The sequence below is a fragment of the Spermophilus citellus genome, assembly GCF_964194105.1.
Source record: "Spermophilus citellus genome assembly, chromosome: 9".
NCBI lineage: Eukaryota > Metazoa > Chordata > Mammalia > Rodentia > Sciuridae > Spermophilus > Spermophilus citellus.
Window position 1 is genome coordinate 66,991,772 of NC_138191.1, and position 25,998 is coordinate 67,017,769.

The following is a 25,998-nucleotide window of genomic DNA, read 5'->3' on the forward strand; positions in this document are numbered from 1 at the left end:
CAAGCCAAAGTTAATCAAAATGGATAAAGAGGGACACTACATACTGCTCAAGGGAACCATACACCAACAAGACATAACAATCATAAATATATATGCCCCAAATAATGGCGCAGCTATGTTCATCAAACAAACTCTTCTCAAGTTCAAGAGTCTAATAGACCACCATACAATAATCATGGGAGACTTCAACACACCTCTCTCACCACTGGACAGATCTTCCAAACAAAAGTTAAATAAGGAAACTATAGAACTCAATAACACAATTAACAACCTAGACTTAATTGACATATATAGAATATACCACCCAACATCAAGTATTTACACTTTTTTCTCAGCAGCACATGGATCCTTCTCAAAAATAGATCACATATTATGTCACAGGGCAACTCTTAGACAATATAAAGAAGTAGAGATAATACCATGCATCTTATCTGATCATAATGGAATGAAATTGAAAATCAACGATAAAAGAAGGAAGGAAAAATCATGCATCACTTGGAGAATGAACAATAGGTTACTGATTGATCAATGGGTTTTAGAAGACATCAAGGAGGAAATTAAAAACTTCTTAGAGTTAAATGAAAACACAGACACAACATATCGGAATCTATGGGACACATTGAAAGCAGTTCTAAGAGGAAAATTCATTGCTTGGAGTTCATTCCTTAAAAAAAGAAAAAAACATCAAATAAATGATCTCATACTTCATCTCAAAATCCTAGAAAAAGAAGAGCAAAACAACAGCAAAAGAAGTAGAAGGCAAGAAATAATTAAAATCAGAGCTGAAATTAATGAAATCGAAACAAAAGAAACAATTGAAAAAATTGACAAAACCAAAAGTTGGTTCTTTGAAAAAATAAATAAAATCGACAGACCCTTAGCCATGCTAACGAAGAGAAGAAGAGAGAGAACCCAAATTACTAGCATATGGGATGAAAAAGGCAATATCACAACAGACACTTCAGAAATACAGAAGATAATCAGAAATTATTTTGAATCCTTATACTCCAATAAAATAGAAGATAGTGAAGGCATAGATAAATTTCTTAAGTCATATGATCTGCCCAGATTGACTCAGGAGGATATAGACAACCTAAACAGACCAATAACAATAGAGGAAATAGAAGAAACCATCAAAAGACTACCAACTAAGAAAAGCCCAGGACCGGATGTGTATACAGCAGAGTTTTACAAAACCTTTAAAGAGGAACTAACACCAATACTTTTCATGCTATTTCAGGAAATAGAAAAAGAGGGAGAACTTCCAAAGACATTCTACGAGGCCAACATCACCCTGATGCCTAAACCAGACAAAGACACTTCAAAGAAAGAAAACTACAGACCAATATCTCTAATGAACCTAGATGCAAAAATCCTCAATAAAATTCTGGCGAATCAGATTCAAAAACATATCAAAAAAATTATACACCATGATCAAGTAGGATTCATCCCTGGGATGCAAGGCTGTTTCAATATATGGAAATCAAAAAATGTTATTCACCATATCAATAGACTTAAAAATAAGAACCATATGATCATCTCGATAGATGCAGAAAAAGCATTCGACAAAGTACAGCATCCCTTTATGTTCAAAACTCTAGAAAAATTAGGGATAACAGGATCATACCTCAACATTGTAAAAGCAATCTATGATAAGCCAAAGGCCAGCATCATTCTGAATGGATAAAAATTGAAGGCATTCCCTCTAAGATCTGGTACAAGACAGGGATGCCCTCTCTCACCACTTCTGTTCAACATAGTTCTTGAAACACTGGCCAGAGCAATTAGACAAAAGAAATTAAAGGCATAAAAATAGGAAAAGAAGAACTTAAATTATCACTATTTGCAGATGACATGATTCTATACCTAGCAGACCCAAAAGGGTCTACAAAGAAACTATTAGAGCTAATAAATGAATTCAGCAAAGTGGCAGGATATAAAATCAACACGCATAAATCAAAGGCATTCCTGTATATCAGCGACAAACCCTCTGAAATGGAAATGAGGACAACCACTCCATTCACAATATCCTCAATAACAATTAAATACTTGGGAATCAACCTAACAAAAGAGGTGAAAGACTTATACAATGAAAACTACAGAACCCTAAAGAGAGATATAGAAGAATACCTTAGAAAATGGAAAAATATACCCTGTTCATGCATAGGCAGAACTAACATCATCAAAATGGCGATATTACCAAAAGTTCTCTATAAGTTCAATGCAATGCCAATCAAAATCCCAACAGCATTTCTTGTAGAAATAGATAAAACAATCATGAAATTCATATGGAATCATAAAAGACCCAGAATAGCAAAAACAATGCTAAGCAGGAAGTGTGAATCAGGCGGTATAGCGATACCAGACTTCAGACTATACTACAGAGCAATAGTAACAAAAACAGCATGGTACTGGTACCAAAACAGGCGGGTGGACCAATGGTACAGAATAGAGGACACAGTAACCAATCCACAAAACTACAACTATCTTATATTTGATAAAGGGGCTAAAAGCATGCAATGGAGGAAGGATAGCATCTTCAACAAATGGTGCTGGGAAAACTGGAAATCCATTTGCATCAAAATGAAACTGAATCCCTTTCTCTCGCCATGCACAAAAGTTAACTCAAAATGGATCAAGGAGCTTGATATTAAATCAGAGCCACGGCGTCTGATAGAAGAAAAAGTTGGCTATGATCTACATACTATGGGGTCGGGCTCCAAATTCCTCAATAGGACACCCATAGCGCAAGAGTTAACAACTAGAATCAACAAATCAATTTACTCAAACTAAAAAGCTTTTTCTCAGCAAAGAAACAATAAGAGAGGTAAACAGGGAGCCTACATCCTGGGAACAAATCTTTACTCCACACACTTCAGATAGAGCCCTAATATCCAGAGTATACAAAGAACTCAAAAAATTAGACAATAAGATAACAAATAACCCAATCAACAAATGGGCCAAGGACTTCTCAGAGGAGGACATACAATCAATCAATAAGTACATGAAAAAATGCTCACCATCGCTAGCAGTCAGAGAAATGCAAATCAAAACCACCCTAAGATACCATCTCACTCCAGTAAGATTGGCAGCCATTATGAAGTCCAACAACAATAAGTGCTGGAGAGGATGTGGGGAAAAGGGTACACTTGTTCATTGTTGGTGGGACTGCAAATCGGTGCAGCCAATTTGGAAAGCAGTATGGAGATTTCTTGGAAAGCTGGGAATGGAACCACCATTTGACCCAGCTATTCCCCTTCTCTGTCTATTCCCTAAAGACCTAATAAGAGCATGCTACAGGGATACTGCTACATCGATGTTCATAGCAGCACAATTCACGATAGCAAGATTGTGGAACCAACCTAGATGCCCTTCAATAGATGAATGGATAAAAAAAAAATGTGGCATTTATACACAATGGAGTATTACTCTGCATTAAAAAATGACAAAATCATAGAATTTGGAGGGAAACGGATGGCATTAGAGCAGATTATGCTAAGTGAAGCTAGCCAATCCTTAAAAAACAAATGCCAAATGACTTCTTTGATATAAGGGGAGTAACCAAGGACAGGGTAGGGACGAAGAGCTTGAGAAGAAGATTAACATTAAACAGGGATGAGAGGTGGGAGGGAAAGGGAATGAGAAGGGAAATCGCATGGAAATAGAAGGTGATCCTCAGGGTTATTACATATAAGAGGAAAGGAGGTGTAAGAGAAGAATAATACAAGTGGAATAATACAAGTGGAAGAAATGATTTACAGTAGAGGGGGTAGAGAGAGAAAAGGGGAGGGGAGGGGAGGGGAGGGGAGGGGGGATAGTAGAGAATAGGATAGACAGCAGAATACATCAGACACTAGAATGGCAATATGTGAATCAATGGAAGTGTAACTGATGTGATACAGCAATCTGTATACGGGGTAAAAATGGGAGTTCATAACCCACTTGAATCAAACTGTGAAATATGATATATTAAGAACTATGTAATGTTTTGAACGACCAACAATAAATAAAAATAAAGTAAGTTGCTATATCTTTAAAAAGAGAGTACCACCTAAAACCATTCAGAATAATGTCATGTTGGGTAAAATCACTGACACATTAGAGAAATAACTCTCACGTGAAGGAAAACCATGTATCATTCCCCAATATTTCAAAATGCAAATGCTTAAGAAGTGGTGACTTCTCTCAAAAATGCTGTGTTTTTTTTAGGGGGTATGCTTCCGTAATGAAAGCTTTTTATCATGTTTTTCATATAATATCTTTCTCTAACATTTGAGCATTACAATAAATGTCTCTGCGGTGAGTTTTTTAAAAATATATATTTTAGGTGTAGAAGTACATAATATCTTTATTTGATTCACTTATTTATTTTTATGTGGTGCTGGGGATAAAACCCAGGGCTTCACCTGTGTGAGACAAGTGTTCTACCTCTGAGCTACAACCTCAACCCCTCTGCCCTGAGTTTTTACTGCACTAACTCTCATTAGGCATCTAACCCTCAGACTTGAATAGAAAAGTCTGCCTTCCTGCCCAGCTTTGAAACCTTGTGGCTTGAAAACAAACATGATACTAAGCTCTTCAATTAGGAATAGTGGAAGGAGAAGGAAACCCAGATCTCTTTTTGGATAAGAGGTTTGTCTGGCCACATCTCTGAAGTTTGTTAGGAAGAATTTGAGAAGGGTTTCTGGAGAGCACCCTAAGCTGATTAAAGTCAAAGATTCAGTAACCAGCACTGACTACACAGAAGGATATGGCAGGAGTGCCAACTGGCAGCCCTTCTGTGCCTCATTGAATGTTCAGTTCTAAGTAAGTGTGTCTTATGGGGAATTGCATCAGGAGACTTTAGGGAGAATTGAAGAGTTGTTGAAATGTTGAAATGCCCTGCTAAAAGATTATTCATTCACTTAATATTCAACAGATATGGATTATGCATCTACCACATGCCAAGCACTACTACAAATTCCTGCACAAGAGACAGTCATAAGACTGTGCCCCCCTGAGAGGCACATCATCGCTTCTAGGAAGACTTAGATACCTTGATTCAATTAAACTCAAACAGTATGTCAATCACCAAGAAGGGCAAAGGTCAAAATATGTTTAGTGGGAAGCTGGGGGGTGTAGCTCAGTGGTAGAGTGCATGCTTTTCTTGTACAAGGTCCTGGGTTCAATTCCCACCACTGAAAAGGGAAGAGAAAAAAAGAAGAAAAGAAAAAATATTACTTTCCGAGTCAGGTGATGACAGTCAGCTAGTTGCTTTTTCTAACATCCATTCCACCCTTCCCCCTGATTATCCAAGCTGTGAGTATTAAATGTGCACGTTTTCTCTTGAAATAAAATCCATATTCATAGATTTGGATTTTATTTCCCCAGCATCTGAGTTTCTTTTAAAAAGAAATACTGATATTTGGGCCCCACTCCAGACCAAGTAACTGAAAAATCTCTGTGGTTGGGGCACAGGCATGTGTATTTTTTAAAAGCTCCCCAGATGATTCTGCTGTATAGCCAGGACTGGAAACCACTGGCCTAAGCCACCCCACAAAGCATGGAATAGAAGGGCAGGGAAGGGAGAAGTTGATACTGTTCCTCCCTGGCCCACTTAAACTCTCCACCAAACCAAGACCAACAGAAAAAGCCTCAATGAGTCACAGACCTGGGATCCAGGCCTGACTTTGTAGTGATTTGAGTTATTCCTTAATTTCTTCATCACATTGATCCTCTCTGAAAGGGAAGTGGGTGGGCTTGGTAATTTTCAAATTCCTGCTCAGTTCTCAAATGTATGATTCTAAGTTTTCTGCACAATGATGTCACTTGCGTGGGCGTTCAGAGTACCTTATCAGCATTTACCATCTAACACTAATAAAGGCCGTGTCCAAAAAAGAAATGAAGATTTCTCCTCCCCATTTCCGGGATGTAAAATTGGAATGTAGAGATCCCAGGTAGCCCCCCCACATGGGGAGGCAGGATGGAGATGGGTCCACAGCCTGCTTTCTTCACTAGCCCTGGTTTGGTTGTGGTAATGTGTGGGGAATTTTTGTTTCTTATAAAAGATATATAGGAACAACAGCTGTTTTATTAAACACCAATATATTTCCTGTCAGGCATTTTTAGTTCGGAGTAGGAAAAGAAGAGTGAACAGTATCCTTACTTGAAAGTTTGATTTCATATTCCCTCCCACTCCCTTCCTTCCTCCCTCCTTATCTCTCTTGTTTTTTTCTGTTTCCTCTGAATATGTGCTCTTTCCTAAAATATGACCAGATTTGATGGCTTTCTCCAAAAATGATGGTTCTCAATAGAGATAACCCTGTCCCGGGGCCATTGGACTACATCTGGAGACAATCTTTTAGCAGGGCATTTCAACATTTCATCGGGGGGCGGGGAGTGTCAGGAGGATGCCGCTGGCATGTAGTGGGCAGAGGCCAGGGAGATAAACATTCTACAGTGAACAGGACAGCCCCAACAACAAACACTTGTCCAGGCCAAATGTCAATAGTGCTGAGGTTAAGAAACCCCATCCTAAATTATGAATGAACTTGGTCAACCTTGTTTCGCAGAAATTTCAGTTTCTGAGCAAATTGCAGTTCCATTGCTTAATCCTAATGCCTTTAGGGACAAAAATGGCTCTCCAACATCAAGCAGCCTATGCCAGCAGGAGTGTTTTCCAGTAGCAGGGAATTAAGTAGCTATAAAAAAAAAATTAATAATGAAATGAGACCATCCTTTGAGAGAAGTGAGTTTGGAGCCTCTGCACTGGGGTGTTCAGATGCCTTCACTGACAAATTCGGTAGAGGTCACAGATTTTGTTTTGCGTATGCATGTGTGTGAGAAAAGGTCTGAAGGATTGATATCAAACTACTGTAATGGTTTGACATGAGGTATCCCCCCAGATCTCCTGTTAATGCAGAAATATTCAGAGGTAAAATGATTAATTTATAAGAGCTGTAACCTAATCCTAGTTTAAATGTACCGACTGAGTGGTAACCATAGACAGGTAAGGCTTGCACCCTGGAAGGCTCTTTCCTCTTCTCTCTCTGCTTCCTGACTGCACCATGAGCTGAGCAGCTTTCCTCTGCTGGGCCCCTCTCCCATGACTTGCTGCCTCCCTTTGAGCCCACAGCAATGCAGTCAGCCATCAGTGGACTGAGACCTCTGAAACTGTGAGCCCCAAATAAAATTTTCCTCCTCTAAGTTGTTCTTATATCAGGTATTATAGTCACAGCAAAGTAAAGCTAACTAAAACACCTACCCACAGGAAAAGGAGAAGGGGTGAAGACAAAGGATGTGGTGGAGGAGAAAAACAGGACTTTTAACTTTTTTTTAAGAGTTAGCTTTATTGAAATATAATTTCTAAACAATAAAATTCACAAATTTTAAATGTAAAATTTGATGTTTTGACCAATTAATGCAGTTATGTAAACTCCAGTAGTATGTTAACTTTTCATATTTTGAATCTTTTATTGGACGCCTGTGTTTTGTGATAATTAAAAACATTTTAGAAAAACTGTTTGAGATTATATAATCCTATTTACCTCATTTTGCAAAAGTGGCTTACAAAATATAGGAAAATAACAAGTAAAAAATAGAAGGGAAAGATGATGTAAAAGTAGAAACAAGAGCAACCATGAATCTTCACTTCAGTTTTTACCCATAAAACAATTGGACTTTAAGCTCTGTCAGTGTGAAAGGGAAGCCCACATCATCTTTTCTTGTCTAGAATGTCAATGAATCTAGGCTCCTAGAGAGTAAATACAATTTTCCACTCTACCTTCCAAGTGTTTGTGATTCCTTATTCCATTAGTGTATTTCATAAATTTACAGAAAATTAGTCCCCAAATATTGTCTGCCTATAAGGAAACAAAAGTTCCCTAAGCCAAACTTTAAAGTTATCTACAGCATTGATGAAGACTGTAGTGTTGACTTAGAGTAACTTTCTACGACAGGCTAATTTACACTGACGTCCAGGAACCAAGTCTTATAAAACTGTGCAATCTCAGGAATAGGGCAATGCTTTGCAAGTGCCATCTTCCTTGATTGCCAAATTTTGAGGAATTTTGCAGGCTGGCTATTAAACACAGTCATTATTAAAAAGTAAAATTTGCACACTTGCAATTAAATAAATTATATTAAAAGCAAAGGTAATGAATACTTAAAACTTATCACTTCCTAAATACATTCCTATATTTTACTATTATCTGTGTTTTTGTGGTATTTTCATGGCAATAACATTATGTAATAGGCATTCAAAGATGTCACCATTGCCACTCAAAATTGGCCACAGTGGGAGTATTTATACCATTGGAATCAGTAAATGCAACAAATCAGGAGTTCACTTATGAATTGTCTGAACATCAGAATATTTAAATTGATGAAGAAAATTTGAATAATGCAGATGTAACTTAAAAGTGTGTTTAGCTAGGCATGGTGGTACATGCCTGTAGTTCCAGGTACTTAGGAAACTGGGTGGGAGGGGTGAATTATTTGAGCACTCGAGTTTGAGGTCCACTTGAGCAACATAGCAAGACCCCATATCAAAAAAGAAAAATCTTTAAAATGTGTTATGTATTTAGCCATTACAGTGAGGGAGAAATGATGAAATATTTTTTCCAGTATTCAAAAACTATTATGCAATTCATCAAAGAAGTCACTCCCATCATTGCCAAACAAATGAAATTCCAATAAATGTCCTCATTGTTTCATTTGCCTTACTCATTAGTATAAACAAAAATATCAGGGGCTATGGTTGTGGCTCAGTGGTAGAGTGCTTGCCTAGCACGTGCAAGGCCCTGGGTTCGATCCTCAGCACCATAAAAATAAATAAATAAAATAAAAGTATTATGTCCATCTACCACTAAAACAAATGTTTTAAAAAAAAATCAACCAACAGCTATGCTAGGACTACACTGATTTGTCAACTGCAACTATAGGTTGACCTCAGATACACAGTCTCTGCAAAAACCAACAAAAGCATTCCATGAGAATCAGCTAGCAAAATAAAATTTCCAGTAATTATTGGACATTTTATTTTATATGTAAGTTATATGCAGCCAATCTTTTTTATCAGTAAAATGTATAATAAACTCATGTGGGTATAGTATATTTTGCATACATTTTCCCCAATTTAATTAAATATACTACTGACTGGAGCTGAAGATCTTAGGTACTGAGCTAAAAACCTTTTTTCCTAATTACTGGGCCTAAGAATGCAATTAGGTAGAGTTATTTAGTTGGGAGTCCCAGTGATTATTTTCTTCACTCTGTTCCAGGAAAAAAGAGAGAGAGAGAGAAAGAAAGAAAGAAATCACTATTCTGTGGGCACAAACACTTCCCTAACCCCTAGAAAACCCTTTCATGAATGGCCAAGCAGACTGGACAGAGGACTTTGGATAAATGAGAGCAAAGCAATGATAATTATTGGAAAATTAAGACATGTTTAATGCCTTCCCTATGATGAGATAACCGAGGAATCATTTGTCCATACAGAGAATAAGGATCAATCCACCAGTTACAGGTGTCAGGACTGGTCCTGGGCAGCATTGTAAAATTGTGCATGTTTGGCCATTTCTCATCTCCCACCTTGGAGTTGCCTACCCCTCTGCTGCTTTAGGCCATAATCCCTCTTCATTCACTGTCTTTTTCCATTCCAAATTCTTTACTCTTCTTTCATCTACTTAAAAAAAAAAATAGACTAGTTCTAAGGAAATCAAGTCATGTAGTCCAGTAGCAAACTCAGATGGCTTCAGGGGCCAGAGATTCTCTGTCTAAAATGCATTCACATGAAAACTTTCAAAATTATATGCATGTCAAAATACATTCTATCTTTAGGCCCCATCTTAGCTCATAAGATACCAGTGAATGAGCTCTGAGTCTAGTCTTTCAAGGTGACAGGGTGGTAGTTTGATGTGAGAGAAGAAAAGTGGGAATTTCAAGATAGATACACTTTGGCTTGAACCCTAGATTCACTGTCTTAATGTGCAACCTTGGACTAATTACTGAATTTCTCTGAACTTTGGTTTTCTCCTCAGTAAAAATGGACATTTTGCTACCTAATATGCAAGGTTGCTATGAGAAATGAAGGAAGAATAGGTGAATCAATGTATCAATAAATAGAAGTTGAATGTTCCAATTGTTCCTTGATGTCAAAGGACTCAAGGGAACTTTAAAAGTTTCCATATCCAAAAGAATTACTTTTTGATTGTAGGATGTAAAGTGCCAAAGGGTGTGGTGGTGCAGGTGTCTGAGGAAGCACAGCCAGGGCACAGCCACGTGGGCAGCCCTCTGCTGGACTTACTTGTAAGACATAAGATGATGGGAAACATAGGCAAGAGTAAGAAAGGAAGGTAGGCTCCCAGATTTCACATTTTGAAAGGGAAGCTACAGTTTGAATTTCCCTCCTCTCCATTCTTGAAATAAAACACTATTCAGGGCTGTTTCTCACCCCAGAAAGTTTTCCCCTTGTTCCTCCAGCCCGTTCCCTGCTTTCCAGCCCCCCAACAGAACTCAGAGTGGTCTGCTTAGGAAGCAGGAGGTTTTCCCAGCCTCCCATAGAGGCCCCTGTTTTGGAGGCCCCATCTTAGAAATGGTTCACGTGACTTGTGGTTATAGTTTGAACAATATAAAATTCTTTCCTCCACATATTTGTGTGGTCCATATGATCTTAGCAAAAGCAACAGCAGCAAATATGAGAGGCAATTCATCAAGAAAAGGGCAGCTGTCTTTGAAGGGACTATTTGGCATTGAAATTATTCTACACAGCTGGGCCTGATGGTGCACACCTGTAATCCCAGTGGCTCAGGATGCTGAGGCAGGAGAATCACAAGTTCAAAGCCAGCCTCAGCAATTTAGTGAGGCCCCTAAGCAACTTAGTGAGACCCAGTCTCAAAATAAAAAATAAAGGGCTGGGATGTGGCTGAGTGGTTGAGTGCCCCTGGGTTAAATCTCCACTGCCAAAAAAGAAAGAAAGAAAGAGAGGGAGGGAGGAAGGAAGGAAGGAAGGAGGGAACGATGGAAGAGAGTGGAAGAGAGGAAGGAAAGTCTGCACAGACTTAGCCGTGAAGAGCCGTGTAACCTCATTCTTAGAATCTGTACAGCTCATCAATGCAAAGAGGAGGTTTAAAAGAACATCTCAGGCTGTATTCATTTTAAGCTCATCTGTCAAAGATTATAAAACATGAAATATAATATCGATTCTAGAGCATTATCTATAGTTAATCCTTTAAAAGGATTGCCAGAGCTTGATGTCTGTTATAATATCAGGCTCTCAATAGACTCTTAATGCATGATAAATAAATGAATGAATGATCTTAGATATTCAGTAGCAATGAAGTGTTGATTGTGCATTATATGCCTCAATAGACTTTATAGTTAGTTGCTTTTAATGTTGATTTCATTTTGATATGTTAAGTTGGGTTCATATGAATATATCAGAGGAAGATCAATTATGAGTGATCCAAAAATGTGCTTTGAATATTTCCTAAATATCTCTAAATAGCATATTGACCAATTAAGTCCTAAATTCTTCCATCAAACCACGAAGCCAGGATTATATTATATATGGTTTCTCAAAGAAAGCATGAGTAAGAAGCAGAGGAATGAAGCTGCTTTCCAGTTCTTTGAATGAAAAAATTCCCAGAAATGTTGGGAACTGCCGGAAATGCCTGGTTGTTAATGCAACTAGCCATGCAGATTCTCTTGTGCTGGAAGCCAGAGAGTTCCCACTCTTATTTTGTGACAGCTCCACTCTGGGGAGCAAGGCCAGTACCAGCAGCTGTGTAACAGACCATGAGGATGACACGGCCAAGATGATTCTTGCGGCCATTTCCTCTCTACTGCTGGGCTGCATGCCTTCTTCGTTAAGGAAGTGTCTATGACACAAGTAACGTTGACTTTTTTTTTTTTTTTTTTTTTTTTTTTACAACCAGCCTACCTTTCACATGCTGGTCCTGCCTTAAATTATAGATCTTCATCTCCCAATTTAAATTGCCTTTGCATCTCTTTCTTTTTCTCACCTCATGCCACCACAGTACCTAGCCCAAAGGGGCCCTCCATTAAGGATAGTTGAATGAACTGAACGCCAGTTGTATCTAACCCCAGTGGTAGTCTCTCCAATTTTATTTACACAATCAGAAAATGCATTTGAAATAGCAACTCAGCTTCTCAAATCTTTCCCCAAATTCAGTAAAACTTATGTAGAATTTTCAGAGTTGAATCTGAGGCCTCTCAAGGTATAGAGTGATCTGCTCTCCGGGAGAGGAATGTGTGTGAAGTGTAGAGGTTTTCAGTGCTCTCTGCTTTCCGTTCTGGCCAGCGGCTCAGTGAGAAGCAGGAAATACAGTCCCTGGGGTTAAAGGAACACTTTACATAGTGCTCTGGAACAATCACACCTCCTCCACACTTTTTAAAGGGAAAAAAAAAATGGAACACGGAACTAAACAGCCCAACAGCTACATTCTCGGGATATTTGAAATGATGCTCATCTTTTCACAAAGGCTCTGTGCATCCACGGAGGGGAAATGAGCCTGTTGTCCGCCTCACCACTGCGGAGTCCTCAGAAGCCTGGGTTCTTTGAGGTGCCACCCTGCCAGCCTGCAGTGTGAGTGCATCCTCACTGTGCCCATTCACACCCCACAGGGGTTGTTGGAGATGCAGTCACCCCCACACAATCTTTCTCACACATCCCCGTGGATGGCGAGGGCCCTGCATTATATGTGTACAAGTACCTCCTGGACCCAGCTATAAATAAATGGCACACTGTCTTATTCAGACAATAATAACATGTAAGAAAGGAAAATGTTCATCCTGACAGAAAAAAGGAAACATATTCATTGCCCCAAAAGACAGAAATTCTGTATTTATAAAAAAAAAAAAAAAAACTTTTCCATGAAAAATAGGAAAGTATTTCTCGTTTAGTATCTACAGTTACCCCTTCCTAAATCCTTTTCATTTAGAAAGACTCCATCTGGCGTAACTTTTATACTTTTTTTGTTTCACAGTCAAACAGAGCCACTCACTGCTCCAAATGGGGTCTATTCATTATTAAAAGTCATTTCTTCTGGCATATTTTTTAATTTGTTTCAAAATCATAACCATGGGGCCTTGATAAATTAATTGAAAAGCTTCTCCTAAGGTGGCTTTGGTGGTTTTGTTAAGACATTTATTTTAAAAGTAACTCTCAGTAGAAATTATCAATAAATTACTTCATCTATTCTCAGCATTAAATTATTCCTCCACTAAGAATATTACAATTCCATTCCTCCCAGCAATGAAAAAAATGAAACTATCTTCAAACAATTCTAGGTTGGGTACTGGCCCTTATGTCAGAAATTTTAGGAATGCCCCCATCAGAAGGTATAAATTATAAGCCTCAGAAAAGGCAGACACATTAAAGAGAGAGAAAACCAGCAATTAGAATTTCAAATAAATGCCATCAGCTGAAGAACAACAACTCAAATGGGAACCAAGGCGGGGAGGATTGTTCACCCACGGATGTGAGGATGGGGGATGGGACAGAGCCCGAGTACAAACCAGAAAGGAAAAGCTAGGGTCTCCATTGCGCCAGCGAAACTTGGCACTTTCTAAAGTAGGCACAGCCTTGAAGGTTTTGTTTGTTCTCTCACTGGAAAACAAGAAGTTGGCACTGATAACAGCCCTTGATAACACTTCCTCTGGAATGCACGACATTACGTGTGTTTGCTTCATTGTCACCAACAGATATGCATGAGTCAGATGGACAGGTGGGAGATTTGCCCAGAATGTTTATGGAGCTAGGGAGGGTATAGCAAGGCTTCAGCCTATGGTCTTGCTGTGCTTCTTTCTTATGGCCCATCTTGTACCAAAAGATGTGTGATTACTTCATTTATGGATAAAGAGTGCAATAAATCACCAGTAAACCATGAATTAAACTGGAAACTCAACTGGTAGTTATCTGGTGCATATGAGGGGTAGGAGCAACTAGCCTAAAAGTGTTGAACCAAAAGATGCTACCCATTACTCTTCCAAGTGCTTGGGAAATTAAGTCAGTGGGAATAGTAGATTATCCTGATTGTGTTAATTTTTTGTTTGTCTAGATTTGACCAGGTAGCTATGGCTGACCATTTCATTATTAAAGACCTCTATGGATTTCTTGAGTTACTGGGGCTCTCCTTAATAAACCTCTGGCCCAGGAAACTGCCTTTCCAGTAAAATCCTGAACTTTTCTGGTAAACTAGATCCAGTTTCTGTGAAATTAAGACAGAACAGTTCTGATTACAAATAAGAGCAGACTGACAATCTTAGACCACCTTCAATAGCACACCCTAAGCTGACATTCAGACATGGTATAACTCCACTCCCTGCACCTGGAAAGAAGTGGGTTGACAAGAAAAGCAATTGCTGAATTTTTTCACAAATCCTGACTCTGCAGCCTAGGCTGGCCATCTTTTGTCTAAAGAGCCTCACTGTACCCATGAAGAAGTCATGCCCATTGGGTTTATGGACTATTTTACTAAACAGGAGTCATAGAGTAACCGAAGTTTACATGTTCATTTTGATATGTGCAAAGGGGTTGTTTCCCCCTCTCTTTGTTTTAATGCCTTCAGGTTCTAAAAACTTTTCAGTTCACTCCAGGTTCATCACTCCTAATAGGTTACTTTGTCATGTAAAGACAATAGACCACAGAGTGTAGTTCCCCTCTGTATGGCTTCAAGAAAATGACAAACTCTCAGTTTCATTGATTTTAGCCAGGTTTCACGTTAATTAATGATTGCATTTCTATTTCTGAACATAGACCCTGTCTTATTTTTCTGAGGGAATACAATTATTTATCTATGTGATTGGTCATCATAGCATACTCCCAAGGTTCTCACCATATCCTTTGAAAGAGTAAAAAAGAATGAAGAAGTGAACCAGTTCATTATAAATATATCTTGATCATCTGCCATATGCAGAGTGACTTGCAAGTAACAAAAAGGAAGGGAACTCAGATTTATTACATGTTGTATATGTGTCAGAAACTCGTGCTAACCACTTTAACATACATTATCTGCTTTGGTTTTTAAAAAATAATTTTCAGAGTTACCCTATGAGGAAAAGTATGGCATTGTCATCCCATTTCACAACTGAGGAAATCCAGGCTCAAAGTGCTTAAGGGACTTTCTCGAGATCATATAATTAATATGTGGCCAAGCATGACCCAGATCCCTCTGACTCTGCAGCCCAGGCTGGGCCACTGCACTACACCCAGGCCAGCATTCAAGGAGTTATTGATCTGGTCGAAGAAAGAAAGAGACTTCACAAAAATCTCACATTAAAATTTTTCTTTATTTTGAAAATTTTGGGAACTGTAGTGATCTAGGCAGATGGAATGCTAAACCTGTAAGACCATTGAATTATGTGTTAAATAATGTGGTTCTGGAGTAGCCTGGAGAAACTACCATGGGCCCACCAAACATGTAGTCTTATGTGGATTTAAGAATAAGAATTGAGGGCTGGGGATGTGGCTCAAGTGGTAGCACACTTGCCTGGCTTGCGTGCGGCCTGGGTTTGATCCTCAGCACCACATATAAACAAAGATGTTGTGTCCGCTGAAAACTAAAAAATAAATATTAAAACACTCTCTCTCTCTCTCTCTTTCTCTCTCTCTCTCTCTCTCTCTCTCTCTTCTCTCTCTCTCTCTCTCTTTCTCTCTCTCTCTCTTAAAAAAAAAAAAAAACGTAAGAATTGACCTCCAAATCAGGTTGTGTTAAAAATGAAGTTGATCATGTGATACTGCAATCTGTACACGTGGAAAAAAAAGAATTCATACCCCACTTGAATAAAATATATGATATGTCAAGATCATTGTAATGTTTTGAGCAACTAATAAAAAAAATGAAGTTGATCAACAATACCGGACCTTAAATTATATTGCAGAGCTATAGTCACAAAAATGGTGACCAAAATAAACCTGAAGACCAATGTTACAGAATGAAAGACACATAGAAAAATATATAAATACTTATCTTATACTAGACAAAAGCACCATAAAAATACATTGGAGAAAAGATAGCCTCTTCAACAAATGGTGCTGGGAAAACTGGAAATCCATAGGTAACAAAATGAAATTAGACCCCTATCTCACCCTGCACAAAACTCAACTCAAAGTGGATCAAGGACCTAGGCATTAGATCAGAGACCCTGAGCCTACTAGAAGGAAAATTCAGCCCAAATCTCCATCATGTTGGCTTAGGAACTGAATTACTCAACAAGACCCCTAAAAAGCTAAGAGTAAAATTAAGAATCAATAAATGGGATGGTATCAAACTGAAAAGCTTCTTTACAGCAAAGGAAACAATCAAGAATGTAAACAGAGAGCCTACAGAATGGGAAAAAATGTTTGCCACCTGCACCTCAGATAGAGCATTAATCTCCAGGATACATAAAGAATGCAAAAAACCTAACACCAAAAAAAAAAAATATATATATATATATATATATATATATATATATATATATATATATGTGGGCTAAGGAACTGAACAGATACTTCATAGAAGAAGAAATACAATCAGTCACAAATATATGAAAAAATGTTCAACATTACTGGCAATTAGAAAAATGAAAATTAAAACTACTCTTAGATTTCATCTCACCCCAATCCGAATGGCAATCATCAAGAATAAAAACAACAATAAGTGTTGGCGAGGATGTGGGGGGAAAAGGCACACTCATACATTACTGGTGGGAATGCAAATTGATGTAACCACTATGGAAAGTAGTATGAAGATTCCTCAGAAAACTTAGAATGGAACCACCATTTGACCCAGCTATCCCACCCTTGGTCTATACCCAAAGGACTTAAAATCAGCATACTATAGTGATGCAGTCACATCAATGTTTATAGCAGCTCAATTCACATGACTAAAATATGTGACCAACCTAGGTGTCCTTCAATAGATGAATGGATAAAAAAAATTTGGTATATATAATCAATAGAATATTACTCAGCTTTAAAGAAGAATGAAATTATGGCATTTATTGGTAAATGGATGGAATTAGAGAATATCATGCTAAGCAAAATAAGCCAATTTCAAAAAACCAAAGGCTGAATGTTTTCACTAATATGTGGATGCTAATTCAAAATGGAAGGGCGGCACTAGAGAAGAATAGAATTACTTAAATTAGATAGAGGGAAGTGAAGGGAGGGAAGGGAGGGGGTGCAGGGATAGGAAGGATAGAAGAATGAAACAGACATTATTGTGATTCTACATCATGTATACTCAAAAAAAATAAGAAATTATATCCTATCTATGTATATAAAAGTGCATAAATGCATTCTACTGTCATGTATTTAACTAATTAAACCAAATTAATTTTTAAAAAAGAAATAACAAAAAATAAATAAAAGAAGGAGGTTGATCAAGCTGAGTGTGGTGATGCATGCCTGTAATCCTCGAAGTTTGGGAGGCTCAGGCAGGAAGATCACAAGTTCTAAGCCAGCCTCAGCAATTTAGCAAGGCCCTAAGGAACTTAGCAAGACCTTTTCTCAAAATAAAAAATAAATGGAAAGGTCTGGGGATGCGGCTCAATAGTTAAGCATTCCTGGGTTCCATCCCTGGTACCAAAAAAAAAAAAAAAAATGAGGTTAAACATCCACATCTACCAGAATGGTCAACAGAATTACAGAGTGCAAGCTGAAACCTTGTTCATCTGATGTAGCTATCATAATATACCTATAGCTTATTAAGGGTTCTTTACTATACCTTATTAAATATATTATATTCATTTACCTTTAATAATGAGTACATGAAAAAACTATTATTATCCCAATTTTGTAGGCAAGGAAACTGAGAAGACAAAAATAAAAAATAAAAACTGCTTAAATTCACACAACCAATAAAGGTTAACACTCAGGCTCAAACCGAGGTCTCACTCCAGAGCTCATGATCTTATATTGCTTTCTCCCACACAATGGTAAGTGGAAGCTAGTATTATGGTATTTTAGCAACAGCCAAAAAGAGAATGTTCATAAGAAGTAATTAAGTAGCAATTCATAATGGAAGAGAGCTACTTGAGTCTGGAATTTTTTCTCTTAAGCTTCTTAATATTGTTTCTGGGCATATCCAATTCATAAAGAGGGCTGATTTGAATGTGATATTTATCTGCTTAGAAAAGCTTATCTTTAAGAGTTGTCTTTCATTTCTTAGTTGCCAATATGATAGAATAGATCTAAGATATTTAATTTGTTGTATTTTTCTAGTACCTGGGACTGAATTCAGAAGCACTCGACCCCCTAATCACATCCCCAGCCCTATTTTGTATTTTTTTTGGAGACAGTTGCTTAATGCCTCACTTTTGCTGAGGATGGCTTTGAACTTGCGATCCTCCTGCCTCAGCCACCCAAGCCACTGGGATAACAGGCATGTGCCACCGCATCCGGCTTAGATCTAAGGTTTTTTGATTAAGGCTCTAAAGAAGGACCCACCTGGTAGTTGATCTGTGTTATGGGCTTCTCTCTTCAAAGAATAGTGTAAGTTTGAAAGTGCAAGAAAGCAGTCCAGTCAAGTCCTTTAGCTACACTTGACCATACCAAGTCATAATAGGATTACATATGAAAAAATAATTAATGGTACTACAAGAGAATAAATGATAAATACCAAATAAGTGTGAAAAAGTAGATGCTATGTTAGTTTACAGGAGGGAGAAATCTGCTGCAGCTTTAAGAAAGGGCAAAGTGAGATTATTAAGAAAGAAGGTTTTAAATTGCAAAGGGCAGGCAGGTATTGACCCATATGACCTTAAGCAAGTTATTTGACCTTTCTCAGTTCAGTGTCTTCATCTATATAATGAGAATTTTGAGATTAGATCATAAGGATAAAATAGATAGCCTGGTGCCCTGCTTTTTTCTTACTGTAAAATTACCCATGTAGGGGCTGGGGATGTGGCTCAAGCGGTAGCGAGCTTGCCTGGCATGCGTGCGGCCCGGGTTCGATCCTCAGCACCACATACCAACAAAGATGTTGTGAAGATGTTGTGTCCGCCGAGAACTAAAAAATAAATATTAAAAATTCTCTCTCCTCTCTCTCTCTCTCTCTCTCCTCTCTCTCTCTCTCTTTAAAAAAAAAATACCCATGTATCTGTCATTCTTCTCCATTAGACTGCAAACTCTTAGAAAACCGTCTACATCATGTTCATCCTTGTGTCCCTCAGCCTTTCCATACAGTGCTTCCTAGGCTCATCCACATCCTTGATGTTACCTTCTGTGAAGGGCATTCCATTATCAGACTACTCCTGACTTCTCTCCACTCCTGACATAGTGTACATTAGGAGAAGTGAATGATTTTCCTGATTGGCAGGTGGGGAAGGGCTTATTGTTTGCCAATCTTCATGTTTTCTTGGGACTTAATTTTCTACAGGGAGCATGCAGTCTTTCTTCTGCTCTTCTGGTACCATAAATCTTAAGTGTCCAATGTCATCATGACTGTGTGTGCAAGCCTGCCTTAGTTATAAGAGCACATTTCCACAAAAAAATATTAAAGAGTAAAAGGAGACATGACTGGACAGGTAGATTAGAACCAGATTGTGGAAAAAAAAATCATGGTATGCCTTCATGGCATGAAATTTCAGCAGATTCCTTACAACATGTGAATGTGCATAAAGAATGAAAGCAGTCTACATGTCTAATCCCAAAATAAATTTTGCTTTTTCTTTTTGTTGTTTGAATATTTTTGTTGTTTAGGGGGGATTGGTTTTTGGCAGTTTTATTTTGATTGTGTTGAGATAAGGATGAGATATATTTTAAATTGTGTGCAGAGTTTGTTTTTATGTTCCTTTTTATTTTATACTAAGGGGGTAATAAGTACATCATTTGAAGAGTAGACCTGCTAAGTTAGTCTTTCTCTAAGTGTGGTTCAGGGATTCTCTGCCTCAGAATTATCTGGAGAGCTTTCAGAATGCAAATCCCTATGCTCCAACCCAAATCTGCCAAACCATATTCCCTGAAGGTGATGCCTAGAAATATGAGTTTGTCTCCACCCCCACCCCCACCCCTGCTCATTGTATTAAGGGTGTCAGCTGTCAACAGATAGATGACTCCAACTTGTCCATAAAAGAGCAAATTTATGTTTGTGTATGTGTGTGGTAATTGCTAAATCTGCTTATCTGATTATTGACCATTCGGATTACTGTTATGGTCCTTATTTTCCTATAGACCAGAGCAGACCTGCTTACTCAGCCAGTGATATCATCCAAACCTCTGCTGGGCCATTTATATATGTAGCCATTTTGTGTCTTACTAATTGATCTTATGACCAAAAACTAGAAAATAATAGTTCTAAAACTTTTTTTAAAAATAGGGACAAATATAGACTTTGAAAGAACAACTAGAACATTTACAACTCTTCCCAGGAATCAGTTTAGTTGGGTTATCCTCTTCTGTTCTAGCAACTAGAGGAAACAGCCGAGAACTTCAGCAGCAGAACAGCCCACAGCAATCACTTGCAAGCTTGTGCCAACTGCCTTCCCTCTGTTTGAAAGTGTATGAGACAATGCTTAGACCTGCTTTGTTTCTTTTTATAGATCATGCAGCAGATGAGTGACCACCGCTATGACAAGCTCACTGTGCCTGATGACATGGCTGCAAACTGTATATATCTAAATATCCCCAGCAAAGGGCATGTCTTGCTGCACCGAACTCCAGAAGAATATCCAGAAAGTGCAAAGGTAAAAACACCATCAATTCTGACCACTGCAGCTGAGTAGGCCTCCTGGGGGATTCTTTCATGATAGAGTGGCAGATAAGGGGCTTCCTCCTTCTGAATTTATCAAATCATTAAGAAACCAGAGAGGATAATTTGGGGCACAGTGAAAGTTTACTTACTTTTCTCATTCATGTCACTGATCACTAATGCATGCATAGTCACTGAGACAAATCATGCCTGGTATTCAAAGCTTTTAAAATAAGTAATCCAACCACCCAAGTTGTGCTTCAGCTCTGATAAAATGTACCTTCCCACATCACATACTTATTAGGAATAAAGACCTACAATCAACTGTGTCATTGTTTTCTGACAAATCTGAGCTGCCCCTTAGCAGAGGGCCATTTGTTTCTTAAGGCAGGGGAATGTGAATGACCTGAGTGCTCCCTGTCAGGGCTGCAAAAAGAGAAGGCTGCACATCCCAGGTAGCGAGAAGATATATCAGGAAGAAATATGGCACCCTTGGAACCAGTCAGTTGGTCCCTTAAAGAGACCCTGCATCTGTGTTCCACCAAGGGAATTGTCCCTGGATTTGGAATTCTTTCTTTGTATTTCAGAGCATTGTGCCAGTGTCATCTGTAACCTTAGTGATATTACCAATTTTATCCTACAAGCAGATATAAGTGCTCAGCCATAGATTCTTCAGGTGCCCATATCTCATAGGCACTTTGGCATCATCTCCTTTACCCAGAGAAGCCAGATATTTACACAACAAGCTTTACAAATTATTGTTTGCTGTTTGTTCATTTTATGCTTTGAAAATATTAGAAATTATTCTATGCCACTTTTTAAATATGCAGTTCTATATTATTACTAGGGTTGCCCTCTGATCACAGTCACTCTCAGCAGAAAAAGAGAGAGGGATGGGGACATACATAGCTGATTTCTTTCTATGTCCATGGCTGAGAGTGTGAACTTGAGGAAAACCTAATATTCCTAACAGACTACGGGTTAAGCAGCTCTTAGATGAATAGTGGATCTCACACTGTAATGCGTATCAGGGCTATTAAGAATGCAGATTCCTGGACCCCTTCCCTGGAATCTGCAGAATTAACAAACACCCAGTTCACAGAACTCAGTTTGAGAAATACAAGTTTGTATTTCAGTTTGAGAAATACAAGTGCCTCTTGAGCCACATAGATCACCTGACAACCCAGATGATCATTAACTGCTTCCTAATTCAGTCCTGTGTCTATCAACAGTAATGACAGCATTAAAAACATCTCTGTTTACCAAGGGCTTCTTCAGAGCCAGGCACCATGCCAAGCATGCTACAGGCAATATCTTATTTAGTTCCTATAACAGCTCTCTCAGGGCAGTATTATTATTCTAATCTTAAAGATAAGTAAGTACAAAGGCTCAGAGGGCTTGTCACTTAACTGAAACCATAATAGTAAGTTGACAGAACTAGATTTGGATCCCAGCTCTGACTGGCTCAGCCCTCTGAATTTTAAGAAACATGTGCTTTCTAAAGAAACAGGATAGATTGTTTTTAGGCAGAGTGTTTTCAAAGTGATTTTGTTTTTAAAGTGGGCTTTGTTTGATCATCAGAGAAAAAAAATCTGTGGACTGTTAATTTGAAGTTTTGACATACGCCTTCTGCTAGTGTTGAAAGATGCTATAAAATTCACACCTATAATTTAAAAGCAGTGTGACCTGAAATATTCACGTAAACCATATTTTGTCAAATTTTTCCAGTGGTGTTGGTAAGGAAAGAAATATTAAAATATAGTTGAGAGGACTTCAGAGTGTGAAGAGAAAGGATATGTTGAGACTGAACACATGGTCACTGACGTCCACTTACTTAATCCAGCAAAGACAATGCAGAGTAAAGACATCTCCAGCAACAACCACGTTTCTGACACTTCTTTGGCTTTGAGGTTAAAGCACAGACCTAGAGGTTAACCAGTTTGAACCAGCTCCATGGGGTGGGGGGGTGGGGGCCGGGTTGCATGTGTGTCTTGGAGTTAAATGAGTGAAAAGCTTAGACACACAAACTGAATTAATTTCTCTGAACCTGAGGGTAATAAAACAAGCAGAAATGTAATCCTTCTCTCCCTCTCCCTCAATTCCCTCTGTAGGTTTATGAGAAACTGAAGGACTATCTGCTGATCCCTGTGAGCCATTCTGAACTGGAAAAGGTGGACGGGTTGCTCACCTGCTGCTCAGTTTTAATTAACAAGAAGGTAGACTCCTGAGCCGCAGAGCCTCTCCCCTGTAGCCGGCAGGATGGCCCAGGCCAGCCGATAACTCTGTACCCACTCCCTTGTTTTCCTTGACAATCTACTGTGCCACTGTGCTACTAACTCTTGTTTACAGAAATTTAATTCTAAGTTTAATTGCTTCATTTTCTGCACCTTTGCCCTCCTTCCCCTCACGGTGGTACCTAAGCTGTGGATTTGCTAAATGAATTAAGTAACCTAGAAAATATAGAACTAACGAATCATTGAAATGTGATTAATAGTAGTATGGAAACACTCATTTTTAGTGTTTGTATTATCTGTGTGAAAATCGTTTAGTCACAATGTATTCCGAAGGATGTCTTCTGATCAGTCAGAAAAGCTAGGTCTTTCTCTGCATCACGAATCACATTTGATTCCTGTGAAATTCCCTGGCCAGTGGATTCACCCTATATCCCTCTTTTATTCTTCTGGACTCCAAAATCCTTTATTCCAGGTACTTTCTTTGCTTCTATCACAGCCACCTTGACCTTGGGTAAAATCCTGAGGCCTTTCATCTGGATACATTTCTGCAGGTCCACCCTGTCTGCCAGGTTGCCTCTGCCTCACAGCCATGTCTTCTACCACCACCAGCCCTCCCTCCCCTGAGGGCCAAACAGGCTCCTCAGCAGAGTGGTGACCAAAACCAGAGTGGCTGTTTGGGGAGTGTTAACTACACATCCTGACGGGGTTTGCCCCAGAGACCTAAATTCCAAAAGAAGTAGGGTACCACACCTAGGAAGGTGAATTTGGCCCCAGATGGTTGCTATGGGATCACAGATCAAGAAGCTTGGAAACACCCTCTGGGTACACCTTAGGAAGTCTCTAAGTCATGTACCATGCTTTTTTTTTTTTTTTTTTTTTTTTGTCTCATTACTGGACCTGGAGGGAAGTCTTACTCCAGCTTATTTCTTTTACTATTTCTATTTACTTCCCTTCAGCTTATTTCTGTTTCCCCCCCCCCCCCCCCCGGGCTCACCTTACTTGTAGCCTTCTGCCCCTTGCATTTATCCCAGTCTAGTAATGTCATTTATTTCAAAGGAGACACCACATCTAAAAATGATTATCGATGGTCTTGAGTGAGCCAAAGGGAGTAGACACCCCCCCCCCCATGGTCAAGGAGCCCTGTTCAGGAAATGAATGATGGGCTGGGTGCCTGAAATCACCCTCAGACAATGGATGATTCCACTTTGAAATATCTTGTGAATGTTTGCTGTGGAATTCAAACTTCTTTCGTCTCTAGCACCTTCAAATTATACAACTTTCAACTGACAAGGGTTCCTTACAAAGAACAATGCCACAGTGAAGGAAGAGATCCTTCTTTTGCTTAAAACTGAATCAGGCCGGGGAAACGGCATTTTCCGAGGAATGCTGACTGATCCAGGCATGTGAACACACTTCCTAGTCATCGCCACCTTCCTGTGCTGCCTGTGGCTCACTGTTTTAAGATTCAAAATCAGGGAAGCTAAGAAATATTACTTCAAATCTCACTTTGCTCACCTCTGCTTTTGTAATCAAACATTCCCTAAGCCAGTGACCGAGAGAGTTACTGTCGCTCATCTCATCTCCCCTCAACAGACGGAAGTGAGAAACCCCTAAGAAAATCAAGATATCCTTAAGCACTATCAATCTTTTTAATTTATTCAATGATTTTATGCCAGAAACTTGAAGAAATTCCTTCTCCTTCTTCTCTCTCTTGTTTAGTTTTAATTTTCACATTGAACACCAGTATCTTAACTATGTGCATCCTGTAAATGAGCCATGTCTTGGTCACTATCATATTTTGAAACATCTCATCATGGGTGGGTGACTAATATGTTTATACCAGAGAGAATGAATGTTAGCCACATTCCCAAGTTAATAAAGAAAAATTGTTCTCAGCAATTATGGTTGCCCTTTTGGGTTAAATCTGGCCCTACACTGGCAAAAAAAAAAAAAAAAAAAAAGGAAGAAAAAAAAAAAACAGAAATTCTCCCTGGGAGAGCTCACCATCTCAAAACAACCACAGGAAAAACAACCCAATCAGCCAGTTTAGGCTAACTGGCATATAATTTTCAATAGCATTTCTTCTTTCATCCCAAATTAAAGAACTGTTCTCCATTATGTTTAGTCAATTTCAAATGAATAGATTTTTCTTTTTAACAATTTGTTCTGCCAAAGGCAGTTTAGCTCTTCCTTTTTCTTTGCTTCTTTCCCTCTTTTTTTTTCTGTTTGTCTCCAAAAGTCACTTAGAACCTGTGTGCCTCTTCTACATCATACTCTGAGCTGCTATGTTACCTATTAGACTGGCTTCTTTGGACTCCCTGTGTGATATTAAGATGTGAGAACCTTAAAGACTTTCAGTGTAATAATATTACTTTGATGTTCTCATTAGCATAATATTATCTTTGAAAACGGAAAGATACCCACGACATAAGTTCCCCTTCTTGTCCATTGTGATTTATAAGAATGGAAAAACTAGCAAAATCTGCTTTTTGAGATTATAAAGACATGAGGAATTATATTTAAATAACTAACTGTTGAACCAGAATTACTGGGTCAGTATTATTCAATGTAATGAAGCAATGCCGTAGAGCAAATATGTTATTTAGCATAATTTCTTCAACTATAATGGATTGCTATAGAAATCAGCAGGCAGTCTCTCTAATGTGTATTGATTGCTCTTTTAAGCTACTGTGAACAGATTACTAAGGTCATCTCTTCATCTCTAAGGGGGAAAATAGTCTGTAAATGAAGAATGTTGCATGTTAGTCTCTGTAACCATTGACTCTTCAACATTCTACAGAACTCAGACATGATTTCAACATGATGTTAGTTTTGTGCATTTTAATTTTCCTTCCCATCTTGTTCCAGCCAATGTATAGTTATCCACTCTGTGTGCCAAAACCTGTAACGCCTTCTGTGGCCCATTAGTCCAGAGAACTTCTGCACTGATTTTAGTCTCTCGCTGTCCCAATCCTACATGTATACCAATCACGATGGAATAAAGTGTGAATTGTACTGTGATCAACAGTGTATGTCTCTTTTTTGCAATAGAAACTGCTGTGGGGGACAAAGTCATCATTTCTTTGCCA

The 25,998-nt window shown here is 38.6% G+C and overlaps 1 protein-coding gene across 1 annotated transcript in view; it reads left to right on the top strand.

Annotated features, from left to right (window-relative positions):
• The window catches only part of DDAH1 (dimethylarginine dimethylaminohydrolase 1), a 160,300-nt gene extending 135,407 nt beyond the window's left edge, over positions 1-24,893 (top strand). The window contains exons 5-6 of the mRNA XM_081307120.1: positions 20,527-20,670; positions 22,787-24,893. Coding sequence (XP_081163246.1) covers positions 20,527-20,670; positions 22,787-22,903 — 261 coding nt within the window. The 3' untranslated portion in view covers positions 22,904-24,893. The remainder of the gene's footprint in view (positions 1-20,526; positions 20,671-22,786) is intronic.
• Positions 24,894-25,998: the final 1,105 nt, after the last annotated feature.